Raw genomic sequence first — 21,787 nt, 5'->3', positions numbered from 1 at the left:
AATTGGCCGTCTGCAAGGACGTTGCCCGGGGACGCCCAGATGATCTGATGTTTTTATCATCCTTGTGGGAGGCTTCTCTCATGTCCCCGCATGAGGAGCTGGAGCTGATAGAGGGAGCTCATCCGCTTCTCCCCAGATTTGAACCTGCGACCTGTCGGTCTTCAGTCCTGCTGACACACGGGTTTAACCCACTGCGCTACTTGGGTTAAAGTGGTGTCAAACTGTGTTATCTCTACAGTGTAGATGCGTTTGAAGAGATTGCATTATGTCAGTGGAGAAGACAGCTGGAACCATTGGTTGGTGCCACTGGACTCGCAGATACGGATGATGTTTATGGTGAAGTTGGTGTTGTTGTGACCAACCTTCATCAGCAGTTATTATTTCTAACCCATTGTATAGGTCTTAAAAAGAGACCTAAACTAACAAGTTGACCATAGCGGATTTGGAGATACCTTGCAAGACATATTCTCTTAAGTAAACAAAAATGCTCTGGAAGCCATAAATCCCTGTGAAGAGCAGCTTGAGGAGCTGGATAGATTTCGCTTGGAGAAGAGTAGGTTGAGAAAAGGAAAATGATAGCTGTGATTAAATACTTGAAAGAATATCCTGTTGAAGATGAAGCAGGCTTGTTTTTGGCCACTCCAGAGTCATTATGGATTCAAATTGGGGGAAAAAGAGAGCGAGTGGGATTCGAAATGAATATTGGGAAGAACCAATGGTAAGAGTGCAATATGTTGACGTGGACTCTGGTGGAGTCTCTTTCTCTGGAGGCTTTCAATGACCAATGGATGGCTTTTGATGATAGGGTTTTGCATGGCAGAATGGTATTGGGCTTGATGGCCTTAGGGGTCTGTTCCAGCGTACAAGAATTGTTGCTGTTTAATAAAAAAGAGAAGCCGGTAGTGATTTGAGCATTGGACTACAGCTTTGGAGATCAGGGTTTTGGACATGAAAGCCCTTCAGGCGACTTTAACCAGGTCACACACTCAGCCCTAGAAAACCCTTGTGTTAGGCTTGCATTGTCAGGTGGAAATGAGTTGAATGCTTACAATAACAAGTAGAAAAAAGTGCTGATACTGGAGGAAAAAATATAGTTGGGGTAAAAGCAGTAAATCCTGTTATAGTCAAAAGAGCTGTGGAGCTGGTACCTAGTTGGCTTACTTTTTAAAAATAGAATCATAGAATAAATATAATAAATTATTATTATTGGGTTGTTGTAGGTTTTTTCGGGCTATATGGCCATGGTCTAGAGGCATTCTCTCCTGACGTTTCGCCTGCATCTATGGCAAGCATCCTCAGAGGTAGTGAGGTCTATGTATTGTCGAAGGCTTTCATGGCTGGAATCACTAGGTTCTTGTGGGTTTTTTCGGGCTATAGAGCCATGTTCTAGAGGCATTTCTCCTGACGTTTCGCCTGCATCTATGGCAAGCATCCTCAGAGGTAGTGAGGTCTGTTGGGTTGGGAGGTCTGAGGATGCTTGCCATAGATGCAGGCGAAACGTCAGGAGAAATGCCTCTAGAACATGGCTCTATAGCCCGAAAAAACCCACAAGAACCTAGTAGTGAGGTCTGTTGGAACTAGGCAAAAGGGTTTATATATCTGTGGAATGACCAGGGTGGGATAAAGGACTCTTGTCTGCTGGAGCTAGGTGTGAATGTTTCAACTGACCACCTTGATTAGCATACAATGGCCTGACTGTGCCTGGGGCAAACTTTTGTTGTTGGTGTTATTATTATTATTATTATTAGAAACACAACAAGATTAGTACACAGCAAACAAGATCACTATGCTGGTTGTTGTATTGGATCACATGTTGGACACTTCCGAAGTGTGTAGGACTATGTGATGTATTGGCAAATAATGCGTGCAGATCCCAGTAAGGTGGCCTTTTGCAGCTGGCAGATGGTAATTTGGTGATCGTCATTCACATTGGTGTGGTACCTCATCAAGGATTGATTATATTTTTGCCACAAAGAAGTTGGTAATGAAAATAGCAAAAGCAGAACTGATGCCAAAGGTATTCTCAGATCACAACCCGGTTATTATGGTAAAGATAACATGGGGACAGTGGGAGAAAAAACTCTGGAGGATAAATGACTGTATGCTGAGAGATCTCAAAATCAAGAACAAGACAAAACTGAAAGCTAATGTAAAAAACATCATTTCGGATAGAGTTGTTTGGGTTACAGGGAAAGTATAGTAGTAAGAGAGCATTTAAAAAAATTATTGTGATATATGAAAAAAAATGCAATCTTCAAAATTCAGCAATCAAAGGCATATTTAAATATGAAGACATATTTAAAAAGATTTAAAGTGATGAAAATTAAAGCTGGTCTCGACAAATACTGAAGGGTTTGCACCACCTCCCCATTCCCACCCGTGAACTTCTGACACCACGCGTTATGGAATTAGTATCTAACAAAACAACATTATTTACAGCTGCCATAATTTTTTTGAAAACACAAATAAAGCAGGGAAATTGCTGGTGTGGTAATTCATAGGAAGGATAAGAGACAAAGGAGCAATAGCATCCTCACTACCTCTGAGGATGCTTGCCATAGATGCAGGCGAAATGTCAGGAGAGAATGCTTCTAGAACATGGCCATATAGCCCGAAAAAATTTACAACAACCCAGTGATTCCGGCCATGAAAGCCTTCGAGAATACATTAAAAGAGAAATAGTCACAGATATGAAATGAATTCAAATAAGGTTTCCAGACCTTTGACGATTTTGGCTGCCTTTGTCTGGACCCCTCCCAGCTTAACAATTTCTTTCTGTTGTTGATTCCTATTTCAGGGATGGTGCCAACTCTGACCAGAGGAAGCGGGAGGAAGATTTCTACTACACCGAGATGCAGGTCAAGGAGGAGGTGCCCCCGGAGCCCCCCGCCACCATTCCCAGCCCCTCCACTGCCCCCTCCTCCTTCGCCGGATCCTCTCCTATCGTCATCCAGCCAGCCCCTTCCCAACCAGAAGCTATTGTTCTGGATCAGACTGCCTCTTTGGAGCCTCATCTGTCCAGCAGCGCCCTCAGCCAGTCGGCCCCCAGTTCTTTCTGGCACATCCAGGCTGACCACGCATACCAGGTAGGACGGGCCTACCTGGAGAGTCAAAATCTGATTATGATTATGGAGTCAGTCCTCAAGATTTGCAGGTTTAGCTTTTTGCTGTTTACAAAGCGTGGCAGCAACATTTATTTATTTATTTACAGTATTTATATTGTGCCCTTCTCACCCCACAGGGGACTCGGGGCGGATTACAATGTACATACACATGGCAAACATTCAATGCCACAGACACACAACATATATAGACAGACACTCAGAGAGGCTATTTAACAATCCAGTTTTTTTTCCTGAGGATATTCTGGCCACCAGGGGAGCTGTTGCTTTACCGCCCATTTGAGACACTGATGGAGTACTTCCTCATTCTTTGCTTGCTTGCTGGAGATTTTATGGCGTCATAAATTAGTTAAATTAACCTCCCCGCATAAGCGGTACGTAAATTTCCTACTTGACAGATGCAACTGTCTTTCGGGCTGCAAAGGTTGACAGCAAGCTACACAAAATGGTCGGAAGCTCACTCCGACCTGGGCTGGCTTTGAACTCATGACCTTTTGGTCAGTAGTATTTATTTATTTGTCGTGTCAGGGCAACCAGTCGATTATATTACATTTCCAACAGAACAAAGCAAACAAACAGACAAAATGCAAAATTTGTGAGTTTGGTAGTTGATTAAATGTCCTTTGACCAGTATCTGGCCACTTGGAGTGCCTCTGGTGTTGCTGCAAGAAGGTCCTCCATTGTGCATGTGGCAGGGCTCAGGTTGCATTGCAGCAGGTGGTCAGCAGTTTGCTCCTCTCCACACTCGCATGTTGAGGATTCCACTTTGTAGCCCCATTTCTGAAACGCAGTCTGTTCAACGCCTTCCAAGTCGACCAGTCTTCTGTGTGCCCAGGGGGGAGTCTCTCATTTGGTATCAGCCATTGGTTGAGGTTCTGGGTTTGAGCCTGCCACTTTTGGACTCTCGCTTGCTGAGGTGTTCCAGCGAGTGTCTCTGTAGCTCTTAGAAAACTATTTCTAGATTTAAGTCGTTGACGTGCTGGCTGATACCCAAACAGGGGATGAGCTGGAGATGTCTCTGCCTTGGTCCTTTCACTATTGGCTGCTACTTCCCGGCGGATGTCAGGTGGTGCAATACCGGCTAGACAGTAAATCAGTAAAATCAGTAAGCAGTAAAATCAGTAGTGTTTTTAATTATCTTAATGCAGCTGACTTCCAGCCACCTGCGCCACAGTCCCGATTCTTACAGAGGTCATGTTAACCAAATCCTGATGTATGCAGATGATCTCGTGCTTATCTCCCTCTCTCAGTTGGGTCTTCAAAATCTTCTGAAGGCTTTGAGTACTTACTGCCATCATCATAAAAACAAGGGAAAAGTTGATTAAACTGCAAAAATAAACGTTTTTGTGGGACATCCTGCAAAACATTTTTCTCTAGTTTTTCAATGAATCTCTCATTGAGTCTCAACCAGTTCAGCCTAGTTTGTGGTAATAATAATAATAATAATCATCATCATCATCATCATCTTTATTTATACCCCGCCACCATCTCCCCAAAGGGGACTCGGAGCGGCTTACGTGAGGCCAAGCCCGACGATACATTACAGCAAAATAAAATACAGATGAACAAGAAATAACATCGCAATGGAATAAATAAAACATTCAAGTAAAATAAACAATGCAAAATAACACAATGAAAAATCAAACACAGAGGGTGGGCCAAATGCATAACATAAAAACCCAAAAACAACAAAGTTTCTGGAGTAGGGCAACTACATTCAAAGTAAGTACCACACAATTAAACAGGAAATAACACTTTCAAACCAGGAACAGAAAATTATTCAAATTGTGTTACGTAGTGTAATTTCCACAATTCGTTGATTACCACTAAAATGGATAGGCTGATGATAGAAACCTCCAGAGAGAACGCTTTGCTAGTCATTCATAGGCGTAAATAAACTAGCAGGTGTTCCATCCATGTTTTGTTTTGACAAGTCCCGTGCCTCAGCCTTCATGAAAATGAGAGGGCCTACCATCATCATCATGGTTTCACAGTCTATCACAGTGGTTCTCAACCTGGGGTCCCCACATGTTTTTGGACTTCAACTTCCAGAAATCCTAACAGCTGGTAAACTGGCTGGGATTTCTGGGAGTTGTGGGCCAAAAACATCTGGGGACCCCAGGTTGAGAACCACTGGTCTATCAGATGTTAGTGAATGGGTTTTTAGACAGAACTCGGCATCGAAATGACTTGTGTCTCGGAAACCGGCAAAATGAGAAACTGACGGAGCTGTTGTCTCTTTCTCAGGCTTTGCCCTCCATCCAGATCCCGGTGTCTCCGCACATATTCACCAGCATCAGCTGGGCGGCCGCCACGTCCACCATCCCCACCCTCTCGCCGGTGAGTCTCCACTTTTGGTTCTTCTTCCCCAACATTCACAGATTGGGAATTTATTTGCGTGGCATAGGGACAAATGATGCTTGAAAATGACACAATTTTATTCAAATGACTTTTGGTGGAGTTGGGGGTGGCTCCGGGAGCAGAATAGTGGGATCTAAGTGAAGCATCTTTGGAGACATTACACCTGGACAGAACAAAGGTCATTATAAGAAACACATACCATATATACTCAAGTATAAGCCAACCCAAATATACGCCGAGGCACCTAATTTTACCATTAAAACTGGGAAAACGTATTGACTCAAGTATAAGCCGAGGGCGGGAAATGCAGCCGCTACTGGTAAATTTCAAAATAAAAATAGATACCAATAACATTACATGAATTGAGGCATCCGTATATTAAATGTTTTTGAATCTATATAAATAAAAACTGTAATGTATATAATATAATACAATATAATACTACTACTACTAATAATATTATATTATATTATAGTCCTGTATTTTATATTATATGTAATATTACTTATTTATTTATTTATTTTATCGTGTCATCAGCAACCATACCATTGTATTACACTTCTAACAGAACAAAACAAACAGATTAAAAACAAACAAACAAAGATTTTGCAGACTTGGTAGTTGATTAAATGTCCTTTGACCAGGATCTGGCCACTTGGAGTGCCTCTGGTGTTGCCGCAAGGAGGTCCTCCATTGTGCATGTGGCAGGGCTCAGGGTGCATTGCAGCAGGTAGTCAGTGGTTTGCTCTTCTCCACACTCGCATGTCGTGGACTCCACTTTGTGGCCCCATTTCTTAAGATTGGCTCTGCATCTCGTGGTGCCAGAGCGCAGTCTGTTCAGCGCCTTCCAAGTCGCCCAGTCTTCTGTGTGCCCAGGAGGGAGTCTCTCATCTGGTATCACCCACGGATTGAGGTGCTGGGTTTGGGCCTGCCACTTTTGGACTCTCGCTTGCTGAGGTGTTCCAGTGAGTGTCTCTGTAGATCTAAGAAAACTATGTCTTGATTTAAGTTGTTGACGTGCTGGCTGATACCCAAACAGGGGATGAGCTGGAGATGTCTCTGCCTTGGTCCTTTCACTATTGGCTGCAACTTCCTGGCGGATGTCAGGTAGTGCAATACCGGCTAAGCAGTGTAATTTCTCCAGTGGTGTGGGGCGCACCCAGTGATAATGCGGCATGTCTCATTAAGAGCCACATCTACTGTTTTAGTGTGGTGAGATGTGTTCCATACTGGGCATGCGTACTCAGCAGCAGAGTAGCATAGCGCAAGGGCAGATGTCTTCACTGTGTCTGGTTGTGATCCCCAGGTTGTGCCAGTCAGCTTTCGTATGATGTTGTTTCTAGTGCCCACTTTTTGCTTAATGTTCAGGCAGTGCTTGTAGGTCAGAGCACGGTCCAAAGTGACTCCCAGGTATTTGGGTGTGTTGCAATGCTCCAGTGGGATTCCTTCCCAGGTAATCCTCAGAACTCGGGATGCTTGTCTGTTCTTGAGATGAAAGGCACATGTCTGTGTTTTAGATGGATTAGGGATGAGTTGGTTTTCCCTGTAATAGGCCGTAAGAGCACCTAGAGCTTCGGAAAGCTTCTGTTCTACCATCTCAAAGCTCCCTGCTTGAGCAGTAATGGCACGATCATCAGCATAGATGAAACTCTCTGTCCCTTCTGGCAGTGGCTGGTCATTTGTGTAGATGTTGAACATGGATGGAGCAAGCACGCTCCCCTGAGGCAGGCCGTTCTTCTGTTTCCGCCATCTGCTTCTCTGGCCCTGGAACTCAACAAAAAAGCTCCTGTTTTGTAGCAGGTTTCCTATGAAGCAGGTGAGGTGGTCGTCCTTTGTGATATTATACATTTTTCTCAGGAGGAGGTGGTGGTTCACAGTATCATAGGCTGCTGACAAGTCTATGAAGACAGCTCCTTTGATCTGCTGCCTTTCAAAGCCAAAGATATTACTAATAATATTACAGTATAAAGGTATAGTACAGTATAGTAATATGTAATACTGTTATTGTGCTATGCTAATAATATATTATATGTATGTATGTGTATATATCTTGTAAGCCGCTCTGAGTCCCCGTCGGGGTGAGAAGGGCGGCATACAAATGCAGTAAATAAATAAATAAATAAATAATGTTTAATGTATTGTCGAAGGTTTTCATGGCCGGGATCACTGGGTTGTTGTAGGTTTTTCTGGGCTATATGGCCATGTTCTGGAGGCAATTTTTCTCCTGACGTTTCGCCTGCATCTATGGCAAGCATCCTCAGAGATAGTGAGGTCTGTTGGAAGTAGGAAAAATGGGTTTATATATCTGTGCAATGACCAGGGTAATGTTTCAGCTGATCACCTTGATTTGCATTCAATGGCCTGGAAGCACCTGGGGGGAATCTCTTGTTGAGAGTGAATTGATGTGTCTGATTGTTTACTCCCTGTTGTTTTGCTGTTGTAATTTTTGAGTGTTTTAATACTGGTAGCCAGATTTTGTTCATCTTCATGGTTTCCTGCTTTCTGTTGAAATTGTCCACATGCTTGTGGATTTCAATGGCTTCTCTGTGTAGTCCGATGTTTGTTTGTGGGGATTAACATAATTCAAAAACCACTTGACGAATTGACACCAAATTTGGACACAATACATCTATCAGATCAACGAGTGGCCATCACTCATAGAAACACTGAAAAATACAACGGAAAGGACTTAAAAAGCTAAAAAATAAAAAGTCATTACAACACATGTGCAAAACCACATATATACACATATACACACACAAAACACATATACACAGACTGGGCCACAGCAACGTGTGGCAGGGGACAGCTAGTATTTACATAAAACTGTAATTTAAGATAAGACTGTTCAACTCTGATTAAACTATGAGTCTGACCTATGCTAAAACTACACTGGAGTAACCCCTGCTCAACTTCGTTACCTCTGCTTAATAACGTTTAAGAGGCACACGGTGAGGAAATGGTGGTTGAAATCCAAACAAACCTTTTGTTGTGCTTTGCAGGTCCGAAGCCGGTCCTTGAGTTTCAGCGAGCCGCAGCCGACCCCACCTTTGCCCCCTCCAGTGCCGAAATCCCACCTGATCGTCGCGTCTCCCCCTCGGGCCCCCAGCGGAACCAGGTAAGAAGAAATAGAAGACGGGCATTGGATGAAGAACATCTGCGCCGACAAATGCCTGACCGGTTTTCATTTTAGTCCCTTGATCTAGAGCAGGCATGGGCAAACTTCAGCCTTCTGGGTGTTTTCGACTTCGACTCCCACAATTCCTAACAGCCGGCCGGTATCCTCAGAGGTTGTGAGGTCTGTTGGAAACTAGGAGAAGTGGGGTTTATATACCTGTGGAAAGTTCAGGGTGGGAGAAGAAACTTTTGACTGTTTGAGGCAGGTGTGAATGTTGCAATTGGCTACCTTGATCAGCACTGAATGGCCTTGCAGCTTCAAAGCCTGATTGCTTCTTGACTGAGGGGATCCTTTGTTGGGAGGTGTTATCTTGCCCTGATTGTTTCATCTGATTGGCCAGTTAACACCTACCAGCAAAGGATCCCCCCAGGCAGAAAGCAGCCAGGGTTTGAAGCTGCAAGGCCATTTACTGCTAATCAAGTTGGCCAATTGCAACATTTACACTTACCTCAAGCGGACAAGAGTTCTTTCTTCCACCCTGGGCATCACTCCACAGATATATAAACTGCACTTGCCTTGTTTCCAACAGACCCCCTCAACCTCTGAGGATGCCTGCTATAGATGCAAGCGAAATGTCAGGAGAGAATGCTTCTGGAACATGGCCATACAGCCTGGAAAACTCGCAACAACTCAGTGATTCGGGTCATGAAAGCCTTCGACAACACAGAATATGAATAATAATAATAATAATAATAATAATAATAATAATAATAACAACAACAATTCACACATTAATGCCCCTCCACTAATAATAACAAGAAGAACAATAAAAATTCACACATTAATGCCCCTCCACTAATAATAATAACAGTAAAAATTCACACATTAATGCCCCTCCACTAATAATAACAACAACAATAAAAATTCACACATTAATGCCCCTCCACTAATAATAATAACAGTAAAAATTCACACATTAATGCCCTCCACTAATAATAATAAGAAGAACAATAAAAATTCACACATTAATACCCCTCCGCTAATAATAATAACAACAAAAATTCACACATTAATGCCCCTCCTCTAATAATAATAACAACAACAACAAAAATTCACACATTAATGCCCCTTCACTAATAATAATAATAACAACAATAAAAATTCACACATTAATGCTCCTCCTCTAATAATAATAATAATAACAGTAAAAATTCACACAGTAATGCCCTCCACTAATAATAATAACAGTAAAAATTCACACATTAATGCCCTCCACTAATAATAATAACAGTAAAAATTCACACATTAATGCCCTCCACTAATAATAATAAGAAGAACAATAAAAATTCACACATTAATACCCCTCCGCTAATAATAATAACAACAACAAAAATTGACACATTAATGCCCCTCCTCTAATAACAACAACAACAACAACAACAACAACAAAAATTCACACATTAATACCCCTCCACTAATAACAATAACAACAACAAAAATTCACACATTAATGCCCCTCCTCTAATAATAATAACAACAACAACAAAAATTCACACATTAATGCCCCTTCACTAATAATAATAATAACAACAATAAAAATTCACACATTAATGCTCCTCCTCTAATAATAATAATAATAACAGTAAAAATTCACACAGTAATGCCCTCCACTAATAATAATAACAGTAAAAATTCACACATTAATGCCCTCCACTAATAATAATAACAGTAAAAATTCACACATTAATGCCCTCCACTAATAATAATAACAGTAAAAATTCACACATTAATGCCCTCCACTAATAATAATAAGAAGAACAATAAAAATTCACACATTAATACCCCTCCGCTAATAATAATAACAACAACAAAAATTGACACATTAATGCCCCTCCTCTAATAACAACAACAACAACAACAACAACAAAAATTCACACATTAATACCCCTCCACTAATAACAATAACAACAACAAAAATTCACACATTAATGCCCCTCCTCTAATAATAATAACAACAACAACAAAAATTCACACATTAATGCCCCTTCACTAATAATAATAATAACAACAATAAAAATTCACACATTAATGCTCCTCCTCTAATAATAATAATAATAACAGTAAAAATTCACACAGTAATGCCCCTCCACTAATAATAATAACAGTAAAAATTCACACATTAATGCCCCTCCACTAATAATAACAACAACAATAAAAATTCACACATTAATGCCCCTCCTCTAATAATAATAACAACAACAACAAAAATTCACACATTAATGCCCCTTCACTAATAATAATAATAACAACAATAAAAATTCACACATTAATGCTCCTCCTCTAATAATAATAATAATAACAGTAAAAATTCACACAGTAATGCCCTCCACTAATAATAATAACAGTAAAAATTCACACATTAATGCCCTCCACTAATAATAATAACAGTAAAAATTCACACATTAATGCCCTCCACTAATAATAATAAGAAGAACAATAAAAATTCACACATTAATACCCCTCCGCTAATAATAATAACAACAAAAATTCACACATTAATGCCCCTCCTCTAATAATAATAACAACAACAACAAAAATTCACACATTAATGCCCCTCCTCTAATAACAACAACAACAACAACAAAAATTCACACATTAATACCCCTCCACTAATAACAATAACAACAACAACAAAAATTCACACATTAATGCCCCTCCTCTAATAATAATAACAACAACAACAAAAATTCACACATTAATGCTCCTCCTCTAATAATAATAATAATAACAGTAAAAATTCACACAGTAATGCCCCTCCACTAATAATAATAACAGTAAAAATTCACACATTAATGCCCCTCCACTAATAATAACAACAACAATAAAAATTCACACATTAATGGCCCTCCTCTAATAATAATAACAACAACAAAAATTCACACATTAATGCCCCTTCACTAATAATAATAATAACAACAATAAAAATTCACACATTAATGCTCCTCCTCTAATAATAATAATAATAACAGTAAAAATTCACACATTAATGCCCCTCCACTAATAATAATAACAGTAAAAATTCACACATTAATGCCCCTCCACTAATAATAACAACAACAATAAAAATTCACACATTAATGCCCCTCCACTAATAATAATAACAACAACAACAAAAATTCACACATTAATGCCCCTTCACTAATAATAATAATAACAACAATAAAAATTCACACATTAATGCTCCTCCTCTAATAATAACAACAACAATAAAAATTCACACATTAATGCCCCTCCACTAATAATAATAACAACAACAACAATAAAAATTCACACATTAATGCCCCTCCACTAATAATAATAATAACAATAAAAATTCACACATTAATGCCCCTCCACTAATAATAATAACAACAACAACAATAAAAATTCACACATTAATGCCCCTCCACTAATAATAATAACAACAATAAAAATTCACACATTAATGCCCCTCCACTAATAATAATAACAACAATAAAAATTCACACATTAATGCTCCTCCTCTAATAATAATAATAACAACAATAAAAATTCACATAGTAATGCCCCTCCACTAATAATAACAACAACAATAAAAATTCACACATTAATGCCCCTCCACTAATAATAATAACAACAACAACAATAAAAATTCACACATTAATGCCCCTTCACTAATAATAATAACAACAACAACAATAAAAATTCACACATTAATGCCCCTTCACTAATAATAATAATAACAACAATAAAAATTCACACATTAATGCTCCTCCTCTAATAATAATAATAATAACAGTAAAAATTCACATAGTAATGCCCCTCCACTAATAATAACAACAACAATAAAAATTCACACATTAATGCCCCTCCACTAATAATAATAACAACAACAACAATAAAAATTCACACATTAATGCCCCTCCACTAATAATAATAACAACAACAACAATAAAAATTCACACATTAATGCCCCTTCACTAATAATAATAATAACAACAATAAAAATTCACACATTAATGCTCCTCCTCTAATAATAATAATAATAACAGTAAAAATTCACACAGTAATGCCCCTCCACTAATAATAATAATAACAATAAAAATTCACATGTGAACATGAGGAAGAACTTCCTGACTGTGAGAGCCGTTCAGCAGTGGAACTCTCTGCCCCGGAGTGTGGTGGAGGCTCCTTCTTTGGAAGCTTTTGAACAGAGGCTGGGTGGCCATCTGTCAGGGGTGATTTGAATGCAATATTCCTGCTTCTTGGCAGAATGGGGTTGGACTGGATGGCCCATGAGGTCTCTTCCAACTCTTTGATTCTATGATTCAATGAATAATAATAATGATAATAATAACAACAACAACAACAACATAAATTCACACATTAATTCACATAAATTCACACATTAACAACAACATAAATTCACAAATTAATGCCCCTCCATTCTCTTTCCTCTTCCTTAGGAAAGTCCGCGGTGAAGCCAAGAAGTGCCGCAAGGTTTACGGCATCGAGCACCGGGACCAATGGTGCACCGCCTGCCGGTGGAAGAAAGCCTGCCAGCGGTTTTTGGACTGAGAGCGCCAGCGAGCATGCGCAGAGCGCATTTTCATGTATATATATATGCACCCAAATACACAGCGGGAAGGCCAGAGAGAGAGCTCTTTCGCGCCATCGTTCAAGAGCGCATGGCCGGACTTCTTCCATGCGGCCCGCCTTGGAAGCCATACCTTGCGTGGTCCCGAGGTCTGTACAGTCTTCACCTGCCAGGTTTTCTAATGTTCCTTGTTTCGTGGGAATATTTTCCCTCTCTCTTTTTTTTTTACACATTTTCCTTGTTTTATACAAAATGCACACACACAGAGAACACACACACACACGTACACGGAGCCTCCCGGTCTTTCTTTTGTAAATAAGTGGGGCGAAGGAGCACAAAGAGAAGACAAAGGAAGTGGTCGGAGGACATTGTGGACTTCTCTCTCACGGTCGGTCCAGGGACCAAAGAACTTTGGGGCTCTTCCCTTGCTCAGTGCGGATGAGTTTGGATAGGTGCTTGTAGTATGGAGCATAGGAGCATTTATCGCTGTCTTGCAATTGCTTGGCGATTAAAAAATAAGGAACTATTTGGGCACAAAGGGGAAGGAAACAGATGGGTCAGCTATTTGGGGGGTTGGAGTCATTGACTTGCTCCCAGGGACTTTTCACGCTGCAGTCTGCTCTCTGCATTTGCAGATTGTAACTTTTGCAGATTTGATTTAAATATAGTCCCTTTAGGAATCTTTAAGTCCTCCATAGAATTGTGCTGGAGGGCCTAGAGATTTCCTATAGGGAAAATAAATCTCTAGAGATCTCTATGGACCTTTTTGTATCTTCCACTCCCTTCGATTGTCTTGTTATGATCACAAACATATCCTTAAGTTTATCTAGTGAAGTATATGGTGCTTCGGGAGCATATATCCTTAAACAACTTCAGCAAGGCAACATTCTGCAAGTCATCACCGGATGCTTTAGGGCAACATTTAACATTTCTCAACCTTGGGGTCGGGACCCCTGGGGGGGGGGAGGTCATGAGGGGATGTTAGAGGGGCCACAACTTGATCCGGATGCTTTAGGGCAGTATTTCTCAACCTTGGGGCCGGGACCCCTGGGGGGGGGTCATGAGGGGCTGTTAGAGGGGCCACAACTTGATCCGGATGCTTTAGGGCAGTATTTCTCAACTTTGGGGTCGGGACCCCTGGGGGGGGGGTCATGAGGGGCTGTTAAAGGGGCCACAACTTGATCCGGATGCTTTAGGGCAGTATTTCTCAACTTTGGGGTCGGGACCCCTGGGGGGGGGGTCATGAGGGGCTGTTAGAGGGGCCACAACTGGATCCGGATGCTTTAGGGCAACATTTCTCAACCTTGGGGTTGGGACCCCTGGGGGGGGGGTCATGAGGGGCTGTTAGAGGGGCGACAACTTGATCCGGATGCTTTACGGCAGCGTTTCTCAACCTTGGGGTCGGGACCCCTGGGGGGGGGGTCATGAGGGGTGTCAAAGGGGTCACCAAAGACCATCAGAAAACACCTTATTTTTAATTGGTCATGGGGGTTCTCTGGAAAGTTTGGCCAAATTCTATCATTGGTGAGATTCAGAATGCTCTTTGATTGTAGGTGAACTATAAATCCCAGCAACTACAACTCCCAAATGTCAAAGTATTTTCCCCAAACTCCACCTGTGTTCACATTTGGGCATATTGAGTATTCATGTCAAGTTTGGTCCAGATCTATCATTGTTTGAGTCCACAGGGCTCTCTTGATGTAGGTGAACTACAACTCTCAAACTCAAGGTCAATGCCCACCAAACCCTTCCAGTATTTTCTGTTGGTCTTGGGAGTTCTGTGTGCCAAGTTTGGTTCAATTCCACCGTTGGTGGAGTTCAGAATGCTTTTTGATTGTAGATGAACTATAAATCCCAGCAACTACAACTCCCAAATGACAAACTTAATCCCCTACCTCCCCAATATTCATATTTGGGTGTATCAGGTATTTGTGCCAAATTTGGTCCAGTGAATGAAAATACATCCTGCATCTCAGATACTTACATAACAATTCATAACAGTAGCAAAATGAGAGTTATGAAGTAGCAACGAAAATAATGTTATGGTTGGGGTCACTACAACATGAGGAACTGTGTTAAGGGGTCGGAAGGTTGAGAAACACTGCTTTTTTGGGGGGGGGGGAATCAGAAGTGTTTGCGAAGAGGACATCTACACTGTCAATTTAACACAGTTTGACACTCTTTTAACTGCAATTGCTCCGTGCTATGGAATTCTATGGATTGTAGTTTGTATAAGCATTGTTACCCAGAGTGGGTTAAATACCTTGTAAAACTACAACTCCCATGTAGCCATTGCAGTTAAAGCGGTGTCACTCTGCATCAGTTCTACAATGTGGATGCACCCATTTTCCTGGTCTTTTTCCCTGAATGTTTTTACAACCAATTTTAACCAACATACTATTCCTTCCTTGGAAATATTATCACCTAATTCCTGGGAAAATAATTGATTTTCCAGGCAGAAGTTCAAACGGGTGGACATAGAGATTCCTAGAGAAGTATTTGTGATTTTGATGCTTTTGTGGGGCTCCGAACTCCAGCGAATGCAGAGAGCAGACTGTATACATTGTTAGAGCGCAATGATTCCACTTCTGCTGTATTTAAAGCTCTAGCGTCTCTCACCAAACTACAAATCCCATGCAGTGGCAGTGGAATCATGGCATTTTAATTGTTTTTGTGCAAAACTCTCTGCGGAGGCTGCAGGTTATTCCGTGAGTGACATGCGATAGTTGTTTGTACCCTCAGGTGAGCACTATTTTTGATACGTGTACGTATAGAAACCCCACCAAAAATGTGAACCAGATGCTGTTGGTAGAAACAATCATTGCATTCGATTACAATCAGATTGAATGGAGGCTTTTTAATGCTTTTTTGCAGTTTGCAAAGGGGAAGAAAAGCAAAAATTATTACATTGGGTCATTTTGGGTGATTCTGTTTAGGGAGCAGGACAAAATGCAACGCTTGGATTCATTTGAAACCCAGATTCAAAAATTAAGCAGTACATTGGGATTTTTGCAGCAAAGCATGCTTTCAGCCAGGGGTAGAAGTCTTTCCTAAATGTGAATTGAACATGCACAGACCGGTTCTTCAGAGCTGTGGTCCTCAAAACTGCATGTTTTGGACTTCAGCTGCAGGAAGCACTTGTCCATCTGGCCAATGCCTAGGATTTGGAGAGCTGAAGTCCAAAACACTGAAGGGATGGGTTTGAGAACCACCTTTTTGAATGATTTTCCCCCCCAAAATGTAAAGCATGGAATATATTGTGGGAAAGGAGTCTTCAGGGCTTCTGTGTTCAGTTGCACCTGGCTTTTGGGGATGCAGTTCAAGGATTCTGTGATTATGAGCCGTGAAAATCTGGATGTCACCGCAGAAAAGCTATTGTAATCTCCTTTCTTCCCTCCCTCCTTTATCATCTTTCCCCTTCTTCCTTTTCTTCTTTACCTTCTTTTCTTTACCTTCTTGCTTTCCTCCTCCCTCACTCTCTTGCCCTTTCCTTCCTTCCTTCCTTCCTTCCTTCCTTCCTTCCTTCCTTCCATCCATCCATCCATCCATCCATCCATCCATCCATCTCTTTCCCTCTTCTTTCCATCCATGTCTTTCCCCTTCTTTCTTTAATCCCTCCTTCCATTCCATCTCTCCATCAATCAATCCATATCATCTTTCCCTCCCTTTCCTTCCATCCATGTCTTTCCATCCATGTATTTCCCCCTTCCTTCTATTCATACCTTCCCCTCTTCCTTCGTCATTTTCTCCCTCCCTCCCCTTCATTCATACATGCCTCTCACTATTCTTTCCTTAATCTTTCCCTTCTCTTTCCTTCCTTCCTTCCTTCTTTCCTTCCTTCCGTTCATCCATTCACCTATGCCTCTTCCCCTTGTTTACTTAATCTCTCCCTTCCTTTCCTTCCATTCATCTATTCATTCATCTTTCCATCTATCTGTCCATGCCTCTCCCCATCTTTCCATTATCTTTCCTTTCCCTCCCTCCCTTCTTTTTATCCATCTATCCATCCCTTTCCCTCTTCTTTCCATCCATGTCTTTCCCCTTCTTAATTCCTCCTTCCTTTCCATCTATCTATCCATCCATCCATTCATATCCTCTTCCTTATGTCAGTTCCCTTCCTTTCCATGTCTTTCCCCCTTCCATCTATTCATTCCTTTTTCTCTTCCTTCAGCAATCCTTCTTTCCCTTCCCTTCATTCATACATGCATCTCACCTTTCTTTTCTTAAACTTTCCCTTCTTTTCTCTTCCTTCTTTCCTTCCTGCCTTCCATTCATCCATACCTCTTCCCCTTGTTTAATCTTTCCCTTCCTTTCCTTCCATCCATCTATCCATGCCTCTCTCCTTCTTTCCTTTATCTTTCCTTTCCTTTTTCCTTCTTTCCTTCCTCTCCATCCATGTTTTTCCATCCTTTTGTTTTTCCCTTCCTTCTATTCCCAATTTTCCCCTTCCTTGAGCAATCCCTCTTTCTCTTCCCTTCATTCTCTCCTCCTTCCTTCCATCCATCCATGCCTCTCCCCCTTCTTTCCTTTATCTTCTCTTCTCTTCTCTTCTCTTCTCTTCTCTTCTCTTCCTTCCTTCCTTCATTCCTTCCTTCCTTCCTTCCGTCCGTCCGTCCGTCCGTCTGTCCTTCTTTCCATTCATCCTCCATCCATCCATCCATGCCTCTCCCCCTTCTTTCCTTTATTTTCTCTTCCCTTCCTTCCTTCCTTCCTTCCTTCCTTCCTTCCTTCCTTCCTTCCTTCCTTCCTTCCTTCCTTCTTTCCATTCATCCTCCATCCATCCATCCATCCATGCCTCTCCCCTATCTTTCCATTCTCTTCCCTTCCATCCATCCATGCATCAATTCATCCATGTCTCTCCCCCTTCTTTCCTTTATCTTTCCCTTCCCTTCCTTCCATTAATCCATCCATGCCTCTTCCCCTTCTTTCCTTTATCTTTCCTTTCTCCTTCCTTTCTTCCTTCCTCCCTTCCTAGTCCAAGCCTTGGAATCGCTTGCCTTTTTGCAATGCACGCCAGCCTGCTTTCCTTACATTATGTTTTGCGGTTTTGTAACAAAAGGCTCCAGAGCCCTCAGGGGAGCGGATTTGGATTTCTGGAATATCAAATTTCCAAGAAATGTTGAAGCTAGAAGTTGGAAAGGTTCCTGGACTACATTTCCCCTTCCAAAAAAAACAAAGCTGGCCTTCTTTCTGGCTAGAGAAGTCTGGAGCTAGTGGTCCAAAAGAACCTTTGGTTGAAGCCATGGAAAAGCAAACCTTTCCAAAAAGTTCAGGGGGGAAAATATAAATTATATGCAAGGCAGGTGGAGTGTCCCTTGTGCGGAATTCTGAAATCTGAGATACTCCAAAAGTCTGAAATTGTGGCTGGAGAGAGTGGCACTTTGGTTTCTGATAGTACCAATGAGCACAAAGTGAGTTTCATGCCCAGAAAACTCACAGCAACCCAGTTGTATAATATTACCTTCAGGATAGGTGTACGTGAAACATAAATGAATTTTGTGGTTTTTTAGGCTTCGGACCCATCTCCAATACCTCTCATTGTGTACATATATGCAAATAGAAGTGTTCCAGGATCTGATAAAACCCGAAATCCCAAACACTTCTGGACTCAGTCGTTTTGGATAATGGAGACTCAACCTGTTTATACTTTTTGATAGCACAACACTGCCATCTATGTGGTTCAGATACTCTGGGCTTTCATTCCCATTGTCCTTGAGCAACATAACCAGTGGTTGGGAATGGTAGTTCTGGAATATTTGGCACAGTGTGCAAGAAGTGGGCTTAATATCCATGCACCGATTCTGGTGCTTGCAATGTGCTTTTGTGCATCCATTTCAAGGCACAATTACACCAAGCCATACGTTTAATTTCTTGGGAATCGTTATCAGACTGTGAGCATTGGAATAGTCAGATATAGAGATGCGGCATCCAGTTTGCAGAACTTTTTAGCCATTGGTAGCAACAGAGCACTTTCCCTTCTGCACACTTTTAGGAGCGCATCATGTACCTGGAGCTTTTCTAAACTTGCGAAGGCTCAAGCTGCACATTGCTATGGAGAGGAACTCATTGAGGTCTAGAAACTTGGCAAGCATTTGGTGCCAGTTGGGATCCCCCACCTTGGAAACACCTCCTAAAAGGTCACATTCTCAAGAGTGTAGAATTAATGCAGTTTGACACCGCTTCAAGTGCAATGGCTCAGTGCCCCACCGAACTGTAAATCCCAGGATTCTATAGCATTCATCCATGGCAAACTGCATTAACTCTACAGTGAAGATCAGGCATGGGCAAACGTAGGCCTTCTGGGTGTTTTGGACTCCAACTCCCACAATTCCTAACAGCTTCAGGCCCTTTCCTTTTCCCCTTCAGCCGCTTAAGGCAGGCATGGGCGTATCTGGCTTGGGAAATAGCTGGAGGGATCCTGGCTGTGATATTACTACTTTCCTTAGTCTAGAGTCGCCTTCGGGCTGAGAAAGGTGGCATAGAAATGCAGTAAATAAATAAACAAAAAAATAGGACAGACATGGGCAAACTTCAGCCCTCCAGGTGTTTTGGACTCCAACTCCCACAATTCCTAACAGCTTCAGGCCCTTTCCTTTTCCCCTTCAGCCACTTAAGGCAGGCATGGGCGTATCTGGCTTGGGAAATAGCTGGAGGGATCCTGGCTGTGATATTACTACTTTCCTCAGTCTAGAGTCGCCTTCGGGCTGAGAAAGGTGGCATAGAAATGCAGTAAATAAATAAACACATAAATAGGACAGACATGGGCAAACTTCAGCCCTACCAGCTGTTGGAAATTGTGGGAGTTGGAGTCCAAAACACCCAGAGGGCTGGTGTAGGTGCACCATATCAGACTCATTTCTTTTCCCTTTTCCAAGTAATGGCAGCTACAACAATTGTGGTGCAACACCAGCGGTTGTAATTATAGGTTGGGAAGCAATGCAGCAGCAGCAAAAAAGCATTGCATTGCTTGTAATGTGTTTTGTTTCTTTTTTGTACTGACGCCAATCTTGATGCGTTTTGATAATCATGAGCCATAAACCGAGGACACAAACAAAACAGCAACTGAACCAATAATGGCACGGAGAAATGCCATTTCTTTATAAACGATGACAACAAAAATATGAGCCCTATTTTTTTTATTGTTGGTTTACTTTTAGGGTACTTTGCAAAACCTTTGGTTGGGGAGAGCTTCGAAAGGAATTTTATGTACATTATTGGTGCTTTTGGATAAAATAACGTGTTGACTTTCCGCTCTCATGTTTTTTGTAATGTTGTGCATAATATACATAGTATGTCGGAATTTATTTTTCTAGCCCGGACTTCTGGTTAGATGCTAAACTGAGAAAAGAGCCTGTCGCCAGATTTGGTGGGAGTACGGCCGCTTTAAATTCTGAATATGGAATTTCAGGACTTGGGAATCATGCTCAGATCGGTCCCTGAAAATCTGAATTTTTCTGAAAATCCTGAAATATCTCAGTATTGTGGAAGGAGGGCAAAAGATTACAATCTTGACCTGTTGGAAGGCAGGGAAAATATTAATATCTTGACTCATGAAGTCTCCAAAGTCCATAGCTACCACTGTGGATTTTGGTTACCAAATTTCCACCGTTTACATGGTTTCTTTGGGTGCATCTACATCAGGCATGGGCAAACTCCTAAAGCAGGCATGGCTTATCTGGCTTGGGAAATAGCTGGAGGGATTCTGGCTGTGATATTACTATTTCCCTCAGTCTAGACCAGGATTGGACAAAGTTCTAAGGCAGAACATGGCTTTATCTGGCTTGGGAGATAGCTGGAGGGATTCTGGCTGTGATATTACTACTTCCCTCAATCTAGACCAGGATTGGACAAACTCCTAAGGCAGAACATGGGTTTATCTGGCTTGGGAAATAGCTGGAGCGATTCTGTCTGTGATATTACTACTTCCCTCAGTCTAGACCAGGATTGGACAAACTCCTAAGGCAGAACATGGGCTTATCTGGCTTGGGAAATAGCTGGAGGGATTCTGGCTGTGATATTACTATTTCCCTCAGTCTAGACCAGGATTGGGCAAACTCCTTGGACAGAACATGGGCTTATCTGGCTTGGGAAATAGCTGGAGGGATTCTGGCTGTGATATTACTATTTCCCTCAGTCTAGACCAGGATTGGACAAACTCCTAAGGCAGAACATGGGCTTATCTGGCTTGGGAGATAGCTGGAGGGACTCTGGCTGTGATATTTCTACTTCCCTCAGTCTAGACCAGGATTGGACAAACTCCTAAGGCAGAACATGGACTTATCTGGCTTGGGAGATAGCTGGAGGGATTCTGGCTGTGATATTACTATTTCCCTCAGTCTAGACCAGGATTGGACAAACTCCTAAGGCAGAACATGGGTTTATCTGGCTTGGGAAATAGCTGGAGGGATTCTGGCTGTGATATTACTATTTCCCTCAGTCTAGACCAGGATTGGACAAACTCCTAAGGCAGAACATGGGCTTATCTGGCTTGGGAAATAGCTGGAGGGATTCTGGCTGTGATATTACTACTTCCCTTAGTCTAGAGCAGACATGGACAAACTTTGGTCCTCC

The 21,787-nt window shown here is 41.6% G+C and overlaps 1 protein-coding gene across 1 annotated transcript in view; it reads left to right on the top strand.

The window, feature by feature from the left end:
* ZNF395 (zinc finger protein 395) overlaps window positions 1–20,466 on the top strand; it is a 63,558-nt gene extending 43,092 nt beyond the window's left edge. The window contains exons 7-10 of the mRNA XM_060754691.2: window positions 2,798–3,086; window positions 5,370–5,462; window positions 8,486–8,601; window positions 13,086–20,466. Of these exons, the coding sequence (XP_060610674.2) occupies window positions 2,798–3,086; window positions 5,370–5,462; window positions 8,486–8,601; window positions 13,086–13,197 (610 nt within the window). The 3' untranslated portion in view covers window positions 13,198–20,466. The remainder of the gene's footprint in view (window positions 1–2,797; window positions 3,087–5,369; window positions 5,463–8,485; window positions 8,602–13,085) is intronic.
* Window positions 20,467–21,787: the final 1,321 nt, after the last annotated feature.

This window comes from Anolis sagrei, chromosome 1 (genome assembly GCF_037176765.1).
Source record: "Anolis sagrei isolate rAnoSag1 chromosome 1, rAnoSag1.mat, whole genome shotgun sequence".
NCBI lineage: Eukaryota > Metazoa > Chordata > Lepidosauria > Squamata > Dactyloidae > Anolis > Anolis sagrei.
This window is presented reverse-complemented; position numbering and strand designations above follow the sequence as displayed.